Source organism: Peromyscus leucopus, chromosome 8a (genome assembly GCF_004664715.2).
Source record: "Peromyscus leucopus breed LL Stock chromosome 8a, UCI_PerLeu_2.1, whole genome shotgun sequence".
NCBI classification, from domain to species: Eukaryota; Metazoa; Chordata; class Mammalia; order Rodentia; family Cricetidae; genus Peromyscus; species Peromyscus leucopus.
This window is the reverse complement of record NC_051085.1, coordinates 22,843,667-22,859,811: the sequence shown is the minus strand read 5'-3', so window position 1 is coordinate 22,859,811 and position 16,145 is coordinate 22,843,667. Positions and strand designations below refer to the sequence as shown.

Sequence of the window (16,145 nt, the reverse complement as noted above, 5' to 3'; positions counted from 1 at the left end):
GCAGTTAAAGAGAAATAACAAGGGACAAGAACTGTATTTTCCTCCTATCCAGCCCTGTGAAGTAAGGGAAATTATCTTTCTCTGATGTCATTATGTAGAAATGCATCTATTTCAGAAACTGAAATGCTGGGAAATATACACAGTGCTTTCCCCCCCCCCTCTCAATCATCATTGCTGTTCTCATTTCATTCATGAGTAGAGAAGACACTAATGGAAAAAACACAAATACCCAACATTCAACATCCAGACTTAAAAATAGAGATATCTATAGGGCTCCCTCCCACTCCCCTCATCCCAAATCTTCCTTTACTTTCAAATGAATAGATTCTGCATTCTAGATCCCCCTGACAGGATGCTCTTGCTAACAATCCACAAAAGAAATTTCCAGCTGAAAGAAGAAAACCCTATTTTGCAATTTTGCAGGAGTTGAAGAGGATCCCACATTTTAAATCAATGTCAGAGAAAATGCAATTTTTCTCTAGGATATAAATAACCACAGGCAACTTCGGAGACAAGGTCTAACAGACTCACACATTTTCAGTATGCTGCATTTTCTGGTTACAGTAAAGTACCAGTTTTGTCCTTTGCTAAAAGAAGCAATTTGTTGATGAGCAAGGGTATTGTGGATTTGTGGTTTTACTCTGGGAATTTCCCGTCTTATATATCAAAGCACAACAGTTATACACAATATACACTGAGAGAAACTCTTTAAAATGTATCATTACTTAAGGATAGAAAACTTCCCTTTTGTTTGAGTTTTATTCAAATACATCAAAATGTTTTATTGCCTTTCCTAGTATACCAATCATAATTCTTAATTGAATGCATATATTTTGAAATAAATTATATTTTATTTTGATGGAATGCAGCATGACATGACGTGTTTGAAAATCTATATTTTACAGTCATCTTTCATGTGTTCTTAATTGCATGACAACGCAGTAAGCTTAATAAGTGGCCTCCAAGAGTCATTGGGAGAATTCCAGGACAGCAGTAATGGCAACCATCTGCTTACATTGAGAGCAAGCCAAGTGGATGACTGAGGCAGACACTTCTTTCTTCACTTGACACTTTAGACTAGTGGTTCTCAACCTTCCTAATGCTGTGACCCTTTAATACAGTTCCTCATGTTGTGGTGACCTCCAACCCTAAAATTATTTTTGTTGCTACTTCATAGCTTGGATTTTGCTACTGTCATGAATCATAATGTAAATATCTGATATGCAGGATGGTGTTAGGTGACCCCTGTGAATTCAGTCCCCAAAGGGTTGAGACCCACAGGTTGAGAAACACCACTTTAGACCATGGTCACAAACATTGCCAGTAGCGTAAGTGGCAAATCGTCTGTTTTTGTTTTAGTTATTTTTTCCTCACAGTTTCATTAGGTATTCTCTTAGAGTAAGTATTTGCTAATATGCATGGAATAGAATTAAATGAATAAAATGTTTTTCATCCAAACAGTTACAATTTTCACAAGGCAAAACAAAATCTTGAAGGGGATAGTTTTTACAATTAGTCCTCTTTAGTTAGTGTGGTAAGAACACAGATCCCATTTTTCAGAAATAAACACCAAGATCCCACAACTTTTAGTTTCTTTTTAAAGTACTGAGAGAGAGGATCTGGGGATGGCTCCGTGGGCAAAGTACCTGCTATTCAATTATAGAGACCTGGATTTAGGTCCTGAGCACCCAGGTGGAATGTCAGCCATCTGTAACCGCAGTGATGGAAGGCAGCAGATCCCATGGGCTTGGTCTAAATGCTGAGCACTGGATTAGTGAGAGCCCCTAGCTTTGAAAATACAGTGGTGAGTGATAGAGAAAAACTGCTGGCCACACACACACACACACACACACACACACACACACACACACACACACACAGAAACATAAAATCCAAAAATACTATTATCAATAGTTATGGGCAAACAAATGGACATTTAAACTAGTTAAACTAACTATTCCTTGATCTAGTGATAAAACTCTGTACTACTTCTATGAAGCCCATGTTCAGAATTCTTCCTCATGTAAGCGAACCCAGCTAACTGACTCTTACCACAATCAGAACATAATAATGTAGATGCTGTGGTCAGTTGGACTGACTACAGTAAGCTCCTAACCCCAGTCCCCAGCCTGCCGTATTAGGAAGACCATTCTCAAAGGCTGCAGAGATACCGAATCACTTTCAAATTCCATGACCTCGAGCCTAGCCACATACAGAATCAATAGTGCAATTAACTTCTGCCCTTCGAAAGCTGCTCTGAGTGTACAGAATATAAAGTGAGTTCGTCGTTTGCAGTTTGGCGCACTGATTGCTACGCACAGCAGCATGAGGGGTTGGTACAGAAAGTAACTAACACCTCAGGTATGGAGTCAAACTGATTTCAAACCCAGGCTCTGACACCTTTTTTAAGTTAAATCTTGAAATATTTTGAGAATTTCATACATCTAAATCATTTCTACCCCCACTTCAACCCCTTCCATGTCTGCCCGCCCTTCACACCCTCTCAAATTTTTGATCTTCTCTTTTTTAATTTTATATATATATACATATATATATATATATACATATATATATATATATATATATATATATATATATATGTATATATATATCCTATCTGGGAGCTCATCTCTGGAGAAAACTCGTTCTCACTTTCTCACTTTCTCAGCAGCCATTGACTTCCTGTAGCTCTTCATCCAGGGGGAGGACCCTGTGAAATTTCCTCATCTACATCAGCATATTCCAACATTTCTAAGTTTCCTGACATGAGGAAAGTTGGGTAACCATTCTGCAATTCTGTATCCTTACCCAGACAATGAAAGCAGTATTACCTCCCTTGTAAGTTTGATATAGTTTTCAGTGTGCACAGTGTGGACCTGGGCATAACAAGTCTGAAATATCATCATCAGCTTCGGTGTGGATTAGTTCTAATTAGCTCTCTAACAATCCCGTTGGGGTAGAAATAAGCCATCTTTCAGCTCTGGGAACTGGCTCATAGTGATGGATTCTGCCACCTCTCCTTGCCTCACCCTTTGGGGTGTGGTGGAGTCCACACTGAGAGACAGTGGAGTACCCTGGGGAAGCAGGTATTTCTGATTCAGCAGAACAGGAATGGAAGTTTGTGTTCATCACTTCAGCTTTCCTGTCTGCAAAGGAGTTAAAAGTAGAGACACCTACCTTATGGCGTCACTACACATTTCAATAAAACAATGCATGGGCTGAGAGAGGCAACCATGAACATTCCTTACCATGTATGGGGCACCATTTCAAGTACCTTGAATTAATTAACTCACTGAAGCTTCACTATGACTCTAGCACATTAGAGTTATTATCTTCAATCTATATAATGAAGAAGCCGAGGCCCAGGGAAACCAGAACCTCACCGGAATCAGTTGAATTTTAAGGTAAGTTTGACAGAGTTTAAGTTGAGACAGGATCCCTTGATTCCAGGGTCTTAACTTTAGATCCCCCAATGTCTACTGGAACCAAGTGGTTATCAAATATTTGTTGTTACTATAACCATCAGTACATATTTACTGGAATATTTAAAATCAATGTTTTCTGAAATGTTTATTAGTTGTTAATCAATGTTGGGACAGCAATTCAAGATCGGCTCCAACTGAGCACCACATCAATATTATTATGTTCTGATTTGAGGTCTGTTTGAATTGCAACAAGAATATATAATATAATTGAATATACACATGAGATGGTTTAGCAGGTGAAGGCACTCGCCACCAAGCCTGAGGTGTTGCTGGAGAGCTTCTCTCCAGGTTCCACCAAGCCCCGCAGTCCCACAATCCATGTATAAAATAATCACTCAGATGCTTATATTACTTATAAACTGTATGGCTGTGGCAGGCTTCTTGCTAACTGTTCTTATATCTTAAATTAACCCATTTCTATAAATCTATACCTTGCCACGTCGCTTGTGGCTTACCGGTGTCTTTACATGTTGCTTGTCCTGGCCATGGCTGCAGTGTCTCCCCTCCTTCTTCCTGTTTCCCCAATTCTCCTCTCTCCTTGTCCCCCCTATACTTCCTGTCTGGTCACTGGCCATCAGTGTTTTATTTATATAGAGCGATATCCACAGCTGAGGTACTGGCTGGTTTTGTGTGTCAACTTGCCACAAGCTAGAGTAACCAGAGGAAGGAGCCTCATTTGAGGAAATGCCTCCATGAGATCCAGCTGTAAGGCATTTCCTCCATTAGTGATCAATGGGGGAGGGCCCAGCCCATGGTGGATGGTGCCATCCCTGGGCTGCTGGTCCTGGGTTCTATAAGAAAGCAGGCTGAGCAAGCCAGAGGAAGCAAGCCAGTAAGCAGCACCCCTCCATGGCCCCTGCATCAGCTCCTGCCTCTGAGATCCAGCCTTGTTTGAGTTCCTGTCCTGACTTCCTCCAGGGATGAACAGAACTACTGAAGTGTAAGCCAAATAAACCCTTTCCTCCCCAAGTTGTTTTTGGGTCATGGTGTTTTATCACAGCAACAGAAACCCTAACTAAGACATCTGATGAACTGAGTCTGATCCCCAGAATCCACATGGCAGGGGGACCAGTTCCCACAGATTGTCTCCTGACCTCCACAAGAATACTGTGGCATATGTGCATACCCCCCTGTAAAATAAATAAATAGATAAATAAATAAATACATGCATTAATTTTTACAAAATCTTAGCAGTTAAAATCCATTGTTCTAAGCTTATGATTATATTGCCTGAAATGAAATAAAATTTTTGAATAAAATGTAAATTTTCTCCTAATGTAAACTAATCATATAGGAGTCTGTTGTTATTTGAAGGAAGAATACTATTTTGTAACAAAACGACTTACTTTGTTTATGAAGCAAGTCCTCATTCTTGGGAAGACTAGCTGGATGGCTAGCAGATAAAGAAAGATGCTTGCCACCAAGCCTGATGACCTGAGTCCAATCCCTGGGAACCCCATGGTTGAAGGCGTGAAGACTGTCCTCTGACCGCCCCATGTATGCATGGCATATATGTTCACACACACGTAAAGTAAAGGAATTAGACAAAAAGGAGTCTACTTTCCATAGAGTAACCACAATTACTCAAAAACCGCACAATTGAGCATATTTCATGGGTCATCATTCCTGGCCTCATGTTCTGTTCATATCCTTCCTTATCTCCTTTCATTCATTTATATATTGACTTGTGTTTTATTTGTATATCTAATTGTATTTATTAATTTATATTAACTTGTGTTTTATTTGTGTATTCATATAAACTATTGTTGTAAGGTCTTTCTGAAATAAGCACCTTGAGGAAACTATAATATAAGTCAATATGATGTGGCCATTTTAATAGGCTTTGCAAACAGGTAGGAAGAACCCAGCATTTATTAACTTTGTGTCATTTATAGGCTTTTAGGAATTCTCCCCAGTTAAGTGTTTAATTAGAAAGGGGTCTTACTGCAGTAGGCTGAACAATGGCCCAAGAGCCTAAACTCTGGAACCTTTGAATATTAATTTATATGAAAAAGTTATCATTATAATTGTGGTTAACGTGAGGCTCTTGAGTTGTTTAATTTAGCCAGATTTAGACAGGTGAGCCCTTAACACAATCACATGTTTTTTATCGCAGGCAGGCAGAGATTCACCATAGTCAGAATGGGGAAGGCTCTGTGACCTCAGAAGCAGAGATAAAATGCTAAGATACAGTTGAAAGGGATCAGGAACATTCATTTTAAGTGGCTGCTGCATGTTTCAGGAGCATAATACATTCCTAACCAAATTTCCTTTCTCCAGGTGTTTCTCATAACTATGGGGTTATGCCACAATACAAACACCATAAACTGAAAATGCCATATGATGAGAAGAATTTGAAGTCATTTCAACTATCAACATCATAGCTCAGCAAAAAATGCTCACTGTAGAGTGTCAGCTGTTTCCCGTGTTAAGTGGTTGACTAGAAATTGTAGCTGGCTGCCATGGTCTAGTATCAGAATACTGTGGTCCAGTTAGCACTCTGCTGTGACAAAATACTTTGAGGAAGCCACTTGTGGCTTGAAAAAATTTATTTAGGTTCACGGTTTCAGCCACTTTCATCCATGGCCAGCTTGCTCTATTGCTATTGGGTTGTGGTGGGGCAGAATGTCGTGGCAGTTAGAACACGTATGGAGCACAGTTAGAACACGTATGGAACACAGTTAGAACACCTATGGAACACAGAACACCTATGGAACACAGAACACCTATGGAACACAGAACACCTATGGAACACAGTTGCTTGCCTCATTGCAAGCCGGAAGCAGAGCAGGATTCCATTCAATGGAAAAGTCTCAAAGTTCCACTTCCTTATCCGGGTCCAACTTCTCACTAACCCCCAGTCCTGCCATTGAATTACGAACCCATCAACAGAGTAACACATCGATTAGGCTCCAGTCTTCATGACTGAACCACCTCCCAGTGGTTGCAAACACCACAGAGAAATCAAGCCTTCAACACACAAGACTGCAGGGGGGTAATTCATATCCAAACCATAATAAATGCTGTTCTGAATCACACGTCTGAGATCAAAATTCGAACTCGGAGACAGTACTGAATACCCACCCATCTCTTGCACACCACCGTGAAGGTGAAACGCCTGCCCCGGAACCATGCTATGTCAGAGACTGCGTATCCACTCCATGATGGCAAACTTCTCCAGGGCTGGTGAAAAGCAGCAAGCAGCGCTGTGCTCCTGTGGGTTCCTGACTTCGCTCTGCTCGCCAGTCCCTACCGCTCGCCCATTCATAACAAACCCACCTCCCCACCTCCCACCCCGCTCCCATCCAGTCAATTCCTTAGTGCATCTCCTTGTCTTGTGGGAAGTAAATGTCATTTCACAAAGCCAATGAGTGCGTTTTGGAGAATTTCACTCCAAAGGAGACTTCCAAAGACCTGCCCGTGCGTTTCTGAGCTACACGGACAACCCACACCTATAGCACCTGTGTGCAAGAAGGGGCTCTAGTCACTCGAGGCCGGTCTGATCTCATACATATTTGCTTTCCTTTAGATTTAGAGGCAGAAAGAGAAAAGGGGAAGAAAGAGAAATCATCTCCAGTCCAAAAAATTCCAAAAGAAACCACAGGCAGAAATTTATACCTCGGACGGAAATCACTGGGCTATTTTAGAATCTAGTTCCATCCAGCCATGGGGGCAAAGGGGAGAGTGTCATGGGGCAGCTAAAGAGGCAGTTAAGACTTAGGTTTTATCTTTCCTTTGGAAGTCCAGGGTTTGAATGGGATGAACACTCACAACGCTAACTTTTTCACTCCTTCCCTGTTTGTCCACACACAAGGAATCTAGCTTCTGCCCCATCTCCGGACAACAAGGTCTAAAGTCTATACTCTCATTGTACCACGTGGTCCACTTTCCTGTCATTAATATGTGGTGATTTTACATTTTAATTTGTGAAGTTAAGTGCCACACTACTATCCATCACATCCTCTATTGTAAATTGCATGAAGGTGAAATCAATTCTGGTTTTCTTCTTCCCCTTACTGTGTTTGGAAAAAGAAAGCACTGAAATATTTGCTCACAGATAAAGCAAGCTAGTAACATCCGTAGTTCTTAGTCTACAGTTTCAGATGTCTTCAGAATTTTTGGAGGTGCTTTTTAATTAATATAATTCTTTCCCTACCTTATTGAATAATAGAATTGCTTGGATAGCTTTCAAATACACTCATGCTTAGGCCCCAAGAATTCCAAAGTGACTGATATGGGATCAGCTCAAGTCCACTTGGCCCCATATCCATGGGTTCTTCAAACTTGGATGCAGTCAAGTGCATATAAATAATACTTGAAAAAACTATCAGAATATGTAGTACAGTCTTTTTGCTATTGTGTATATATATGATATATATGTATATATATACATATATATATGTGATAGTTATTTTCATGACATTTGGTTGAATCAGTTTTATAAATGATATGGAGACAATTGAAAGTATACAGGAGATGTATAAGAGATCTTATGCAGATATACAACAGATTTGAGTATCCTTGGGTTTTGATATATGTTTTAAATTGTGTGTGTGTGTGTGTGTGTGTGTGTGTGTGTGTGTGTGTGTGTGTGTGTGTGTTATCCACGGAGAACAGAAGAGGGCATCTGATTCCTCTGGAGCTGGAGTTAGAGGCAGTTGTGAGCCACTGATGTAGGTGTAGATGTGGGACCAAACTTAGGTCCTCTGCCAGAGCAGTACAGGCCCTTAACCATCGAGACATCTCTCCAGCACAGATCTGGGTGTCTTGAGGAGGGCCTTGGACCCAATATTCCATCAATACTTAAGCATAGATAACTGCATTCTAATCGGAAAGTCCGGTTGGAAAGCTCCAATGATGTCAGTGTCTGCTTCTGTCCAGACACAAAGGCATCCACGGGGACCTCTGCTTTTGCATTTGACCAACAACCAAGACTCTCCGCTTGGCCGGAAGTCAGCAGGAACCTTCTATAAGGCCCATCTGCGAGCTTTTGTTTCGTGCAAATTTCCTCAAAGAACTCCGTTCTGTCAGTTTAGCCTCAACACCAGACCATCTTCAGTACCTGGGCAGTTCCCTCCTCTTCCACAGACGCCCTCTCCCCCGGCCTCATGACTGATCACGTGGCCTGCCTCAAGGAAGAATCTCGTTAGTCCAGAAGCATTTTGACAGAATCCATCTCCTCGCTGATGCTTCCCTGAGTAATTCTGCATCCACTGACCCCATTTATCCCACCGACTACACATCCACATTTGCTCATGCTTTGGGGAGTTGAGCCCAAACTTCGCCATTACAAGACTCTTTTAAGTGGGGCTCACAATTTCCCTACGGTGTCCTGGACTAGCCGCCTTAACCGTTATTAAACAACTCCTTCCACCTTAAGGTGAACTCTTCTTCGCTATTAAGATAATGGAGGACGGGGTACTGGAAGCTGCAGCTCCCTGGCAGGACCTTGGCTGAGGGAACCAATGAGGAGTATGGTTCATGCTGTTCGGTCTACTGTGATCCTGGCAGCAAACCAGTTCAATGACTCCAGACCTAAACACTGCCAAACTGCCCTCAGAGACGCTCTTGCCTCTAGAACACCAGAGTATGAGGTCATGAACCCCCTTACTTTTTTTTTTTTCTTTAAGGCTTTGATGTATTTAAAAGACACAGAATTCCTTAGTGTGAAGTAAGGTGGTCCTGATGGCATTAATGCAACCCATTCCCTCTGCGTGATGCTTCCAAAGTGGACTCCTGGGTGCTTCCTTCCTCCCTGCCCCTCGCTCCACATCTGACCACATCTGATCCTTTACTCTTATTCTAAAACGATCCTCTAGAGTTCTCTGGACTCCTCTAGCGGACACCCCGAGCACACAGAGGAGGAGGCCAGCCCTTAATTAAGCCTGGCGCCCGGTGCGGCTGGGGCGGTACAGACCTATCGCTGACCGCGGAAATCCAGGATACGGTTATCAATCTGGAGGTCATGGGGGGCTTGTGAAGCTTTCTCGCCTTTGAAGGCCAATCCTCCTGCCTCAGCCCTTGCATTGCAGGGATACAGAGTCTCCACCGAGCCACCACCTTACCGCGCGTCCCCGTCACCCCAGCCTGCACTTGTGAACCAAAGGACTCGAGCCCACGGCGGGAGTCCGGAGGAACCCACTCCCCCGGGGAGACGAGCGCAACGATCCGGAGCCTGCACAACAGGTCCTCTGGGCACCCTCCATGGTGAGGAAGTGGGAACGACTGACTGCAGGAAGGGGTAGTGCAGAGAGGGAGACAATCTCTGCAGGAGGGCTACTCGGTTTCTGGGTCCCCAGCCCCTTCCCTGGTCCCCAGCCCCGCAGCAAATTCCGAGTTAAGCTAGGGATGCAAGCGTGATCCCGAAGGCGCGCGTAGGCGCGGAGTTCCACACGCGTAGGCTGTCCCTGTCGGTCCAGGAGTAAAGTTAGCTAGAGCAGGAAGAGAGTCTTCTCTGTGCATCTCAGGACCAGACCTCGGGGGAGGGGACAGGCGACCACCCACCTTGTGCCTGCGCCTCCATGGTGGCCGACGTGGAGCTGAGAGCCGCGGGGGACGCGCGGACGCCTGCCTGGTGGAGCAGATGGCAGCGGTGCCCGAGCTCGGGAGACAGCGAAGCCCCGCCGCTCTCGTGCCCTCTCCCGGCGCGCGTGTCGCGAGCTCTGCGTGGAGGGGGCGGGGGACTGCGGGCGAGCTGCCACCGCTGGCCGCCGCTGGTTACCTCCGCCCCTTCCAGTCCACCTGGTCCACGGAGCGCTGCCAAGAACCACAGGTCGGGCGCCACCTGCCGGCCGCTCGCCGCACCCGGCGGCAGGCTTCCCCTCCGGCTGCACCCATGCATGCCCTGATCAACAACCAACTTGGCCCAGAGACGGGCAACACAAGGGACAAATGCCTTGGCCAGAGGAAGGTCGGGAGTGTTAGGGGTGCGTTACTGAGCCATTGGTCCCGGTGGAGATAGTAGTGTTAGGTTCCTGGGAGCCCCAGTGCCATATTTTTTGTCAACTGACCATTACATAACTTTGTTTTATATGCCTGTTGGAAGAAACCTTCCTTAAAATGTTGTTGGTTCATTTAACATTGAGCACACAGCTCTATAACTCGGACCAAAAGGCAGTTTACTAAGGTTATGTCATGTGTATACTTCCGCTGTAAAGTTCAGCACACCCTATTGCTCTTAGGGACACTCAACGGCATGCGAGTGATGTGCGTGGATCCAGCCTCCCGGGAAAGTAAGGAACAGAAGCAACAAAATGAGCTGAAATCATAAGGTTGAGCAGTCCTGTCTGGCTTCCTGACCGGGGGGAGGGGCGGGGAGGAACGGACGGATGGACTATAGTACTTTGAGACTTTTGTTTATGACGCCAAATGACCAAAAAGACTGCCTGGATAACGGAGTTCGGTGTTAGAAGTAAATCTGAAGTGAGGAAAAAAGTAGAAACACAGACCTAATACATATATATTAACAGGACATATGCCTTGTTATCCAGAACCTTGCAGGCTGTGCCACTGGGTTGGTCCTTTTCAGCGAAAACTAAAACTTCAGTCCTGTGCCGAGGCTTGTCTGAGGACGGGACTGATTGGAAAGCCAACAGAGAGTCTGACTTATAGCTCACACCTCACCTCTACCAGTCTACCTACCAGGAATCCTTCCCCCTTCTCAGCATCTCACCAACTTCCGTGAAATAAAATCTAGCATTTTCTGATGCTTGGTCTTGAATAGTTTGTGTGAGAGAGTGTTATTCTCTTTCTTTAATAAATTCATGAGGAAATCTGGTGAGATTGAAGATGGTTATTGTAGTAAATCTCCCATAATTCCTGCCAAAGGGCCTCAAGCAGATTTACAAGTCCAAAAAGATAGTGAATAAGCAATCAGTAAGCCATATTTTATCCACACCCAAGTTACTGTCAAAGTTCCAGCCTAATAAATATGAATGGAATCATATACTTTTCCTCAAGGAAAAAAAAAAAACAAGCATACTGATGACTTCTTGGCATGTACACAAACATGTCAGTGTTTGTTTTGTTTTTCTCAGTTTTGGGTTGAAGATCTCACAGGTATGTAATCATTTTCATGATATTTACCCTAAGGGCTGTTAGTGAAAATGACCAGACAGGTATAAAGTGGCAACTGGGTGATTAAATCGCTTTTAGAATCTGCTCAGTTGTTCTGGTCCTTCTTAATCCTAGAAATTAAACATCGGGTTATATATAGTTGACTCCCAGCTGTTGCAATGAGCTAAAAGTAGTTCCTGACTCTTCCGCTTAAGTGATCTATCGCCATCTGAACTCTGACTCATTCTGATTGCTAAAACTTTAAGCTACTGCCCCTTCGACATTTTGATCATTTTTTTTTTAATATGATCATAAGACTTGGCTTTCATTCTGTGTGCCAGGGATTTGGACAGATTCCAAGGCAACAAATGAAGGACACAATTCTCCCCATCCTTTTCAAAAGGTTCGTGATTTATTGAGAAGGAAAGATAAACAGATCCTTCATGAAGCAGTATGAGGTGCTGAGGGCCGTGCAAGGCTAGCCCAGTATGCCCGAGTTCACTGCTAAAGACCTCAATAATCAGACCCTCGAGAGGAAATTTCTTTTACCTCAGCTGAGTCTTGAAGCAAGACAAATTGTCCAAGTACGTTGTATTATCCCTGTATTTGTTACCATGATTGTCACTGTGACCAGATACCAGACAAGAAGCAATTAAAGAAGAAGAGCTTCGCCTTGTCATAAAGTGTGAGGGGACATGTCCCGCGGTGGCAGAGACAGGGGGTGTGTACATGGCTGCACCAGGAGAAGGGTGAGGCTGTTTGCTTGCATTTCAGCAGGCCAGGGGGGTGGGGGAGAGGGAGGAGAGCAAGTCTATTGGATGTGGCTTCGCTATAACCCACAAGGCCTGCCTTCCTCACTTCCTTCCTCCAGCCTAAGCCCCTCCCCTCAAAGATTCCACCGTCTTGCAAGTTGGTATTACCAGCTGGAGACAGAGTTCTAACACACAAACTTCTGGAGACCGTTTTACCTTCAAACCGTAACGCCACCAACCTGTGGCTTAGCTGAGAGAATATGACTCGAGTCAACACGTCAGAGGCTGACAGTTCAAATCTTTCCTTTTTTTCCTCTTACGATCACGGAGTTCCTCGGCCTCTTGACATCTGAAGCAAACGGTCACCTCACCCCTCATGTTCCTCATCTTTTTAGCTGCTACACATGGAGCGCAACACCCAGCTGTGAGTCTGAGTCAATGCATTCTGGATCACTCTGAGAGGGTCATTCTGAAAGGGTAATGATGAGGCGGACGGTGTCAGTGTCCAAAGGGCAGGGGAACTGACCTGAAGCATCTCTAGGCCACTGAAAATGCACAGTGCTGAGAGTGTCCATGAGATATAGATAGGGAAGAGAAATGAGATGAAAGATTGGAAAGGACAGACAAAATACTGTTGTTCTGAGCCAGAATCCCAACTAATAAATAGACAGAGAACCAGAGCTTTGGGGTGCCGTTAGATTCCCACTCTGAAAAATGCCATCTATACAGCCTAATGTAAAGTTTCTTAACCTGTCTGTGCCTGGCTTTCTGCATTTGGTGGTATTCACTGATGTGTTTGTTCTCAATTTCCTGTTCCTTTGTCATGTTTCTGAAGCACTGATTCCCAGTTCCCTGAGAGGACCAAACGGAGGGCTTTGCATCCTTTCTGTTCCTGGGCTCACACTCCAGATAATCTCATTTAATTTATATTTAGAAAGCTCTCTGGGTAATGTTGATGTTCTCCCGAGATTGAGAACAACTGTTGGAAACTGTCCACAGCAAAGATGAAAGGAACCGATTCTCTGGTTTAAATGAAAATGCTCTCACTCAAGTAAATAGAAATAGAAAGAAATGCGAGAAGAAAGAGCAAAGATGTTTGCCCCTAAATGCAGAGGAATGGGAGGCCAGAGAACCTGGAGGAGGCGGAGGTGAGTGGAGAAGATCCAGACATGCGTCAATCTGTGTGTCTCACCCTATGCCCTGTCTCAATCCGTGCCAGAGAAGGCATGGACCTGACAGCTCTAAGATGACCTTCCACTCCTGCTTTTTGTAACCCTGTAATGGACAGAGTGCTTTTTATAAGTTCCAGCCCCTTCAAGCAAGGTAGAGAAACAACTGGGACCTTCCCTGAGCGTCACATGGGTTGTGAAGTTAAAGGGAGAGAGAACCCAACCAAAAAACATCCTGAGGTAAAAGGAAAAGTATCAGCTCAGGACCCCCAAGACCAAGTTCTCAGCACAAAGGAGATTTATTTGCCCAGAGGGACAGAGGGCAGGGAATAAGAGACAAAGACAGGAGACGGAGGACGAGGGAGAAGGGGAAGGGAACAAGGGAGACAGGGAAGGGATATCTGTCCCTGAATGGACAAAGGGCTTCCTCCGGATAGAGAGGAAACAGACATGGCACACAGGAAAATGGCGGTTTATAAAGGTAGAGGGGGAAACCCCTTGTTAGGATGAGAAGTTTGGTTTTAATTGGGCATGTTAATTAGGCGAGCTGAAGGGGGCTTTGGATTGATGGACTTTAATTCTTTGATAGCTGGACCTTGGTAGTCAGCCTTCGGAGGAGGAAGTGGCCAGATAAGGGAATAGACCTTGGGGGCTAGCTTTAGGGATGTTATCTAATGGTTTCTAGTAAGGCAGAGGGGATGGGGGAGAAGAACAAGGCCTGCCAGAGCCATGCCCACCATGCTCAAGTGGGCCAGACTTCCTTCATGCGGGGCCTGGTGAAGGATGCTTGTGGAGCCACAGAATTCCCGACTGAGAGAAGAGAGGCTACAGGAAAGGGAGAGGAAAGTGGTGTCTGGCTTGGACCTTTGCCTCCCAAGGACTTGCTGACCACTCCTGCCGGTGAGTCTGAATAGGGCAAAAGGAACTGAGGAGAGACCACGGGAGCTCCTGAAGAGGGGCCCATCGTTGCTTTTTCTTTCTATCGCCACAAACCTTCCAGTTCTGGGGAGGAGAAAGAATTGACGTTCACCAGCCACACAGCTGTCTATGGAGGCCAGGGGAGACGTGTGGGCCAGGCTTGCCAGGACCACCAAAATAGGGGACCAAGAGGTGAAGTGAACATCAGATGAGAAGGATGAGGGCTGTCTGTCAGCCTAGGGCTCGCCAGGGTCTTGGGGAGTTGGTTGCTGGTGAGTAAACAGTCTCCCAGCACCATCAAGCTAAAGTATGGATTCGCTTGGGGTTTTCCCTGCAGTGCCCGCTCCGCTCACATAGCAAAGAGGAACTGTTGTTACCTCAAAGGGAGAAGGGCAGTAGGACCTGAAAAATCACACACACACACGCACACACACACACACACACACACACACACACACACACACACACCAGAGAGAGAGAGAGAGAGAGAGAGAGAGAGAGAGAGAGAGAGAGAGAGAGAGAGAATGTTCTGAGAGAAGCTGGAGAGATTCACTTTGAGATGAAGACAGCTAAATCACGTAAATGACATTCTAACATAAAACTAATTGCCCCAAACTGCAGAGATAGGTGAATCTGGATCAACTGCCTGAAAGACAGACACTATTAAGCAATTGAGGGGATAATTATCACAAAAATGCAATCATTTCATGTCTATCCCTCAGAAAATTGTGACTCAACAATAGACTGAGTACATTACATAAAATGCCTTACCCAGCACTTAGTGAACCAATCTTGTTCTCTCTAAGTTCACCAGTATTTCTAGACATACTCACTAATCTGTAAATTATACATAAATGTCCAGACAATTCGGAGGATAAAGTACTTCCTTCTCATTAAAGAGAGAGTATGTAATGGTATTCTCAGTATCCTGTATATTAAGGGTTACACCTCTAAGACTATTCTCTATCTAGTCACTTTCAAATTGCAGTCTCTAAAGCACACAGGCTTTTAAAAGTTTCAATGCGATGTTTTGCTGACCTTTACACATCCTGAATAATTCTTTGTTGTGTGGTAGGATGTTCAAGGACATCATGGACATCTAGCCAACAGCAGCATTAACACTCTGACAACCAAAAGTGTCTGCATACATTGTCACAGTAACCTCAAAGGCAAGGTGTCTTCCAGGCGACAGCCACACCTTCGTTTCTGTCTCGAAGACTGAATCATTATAGGAAGAAATGATTGCCATGTGCTGAAGGAACACCTACAGAAAAGCGGTGTCCTAGCAGCCTGGGGTGGAGGGTGGGGTTGCCTTCTTTCCCACCAAGAGCTCTTGGAATTCTCCTGTGTCACCTGCTTCTTAACGCAGATGCTTTGTCAACAAAGCTTTAATTTCTAAGATCTATTTTATTATTTTAATGGTATGCGTGTGTGAACATGTGTACATGTGAATGCAGATGCCCTTGGAGGCCAGAGCCATCAGATACCCCAGAGCCGGAGTTATAGACTGCTGTGTGCAGTTCCACATGGGTGCTGGGAACTGACCTGGGGTACTCTTTTTGGAGAAGCAGTCCATGCCCATAAACACTAAGCTATTTCTCCAGTGCTTCACCGCTTTCTTAAGCAACAAGAGAAGGAAGAATGGCTGGTGTGGTTACTGCCCTGGACCTCTCTGCATGAGGAAAGTACTGGAAATTCTTCCTGCTGTTTTGCTTTCTTCTTCATCGAGCAGATCTGCCCATGGAGAGGCACACTTGATGCTGAAC

The 16,145-nt window shown here is 44.5% G+C and overlaps 1 protein-coding gene across 3 annotated transcripts in view; it reads right to left on the bottom strand.

Annotated features, from left to right (window-relative positions):
• Positions 1 to 10,145, bottom strand: part of Tpd52l1 (TPD52 like 1) — a 105,255-nt gene extending 95,110 nt beyond the window's left edge. The window contains exon 1 of one of the 3 annotated variants that reach the window (XM_028868341.2): positions 9,990 to 10,145. In XM_028868341.2, coding sequence (XP_028724174.1) covers positions 9,990 to 10,008 — 19 coding nt within the window. In that variant the 5' untranslated portion in view covers positions 10,009 to 10,145. The remainder of the gene's footprint in view (positions 1 to 9,989) is intronic. The other 2 variants (XM_028868343.2, XM_028868344.2) reach the window with 2 other exon arrangements.
• Between the last annotated feature and the right edge of the window lie 6,000 nt (positions 10,146 to 16,145).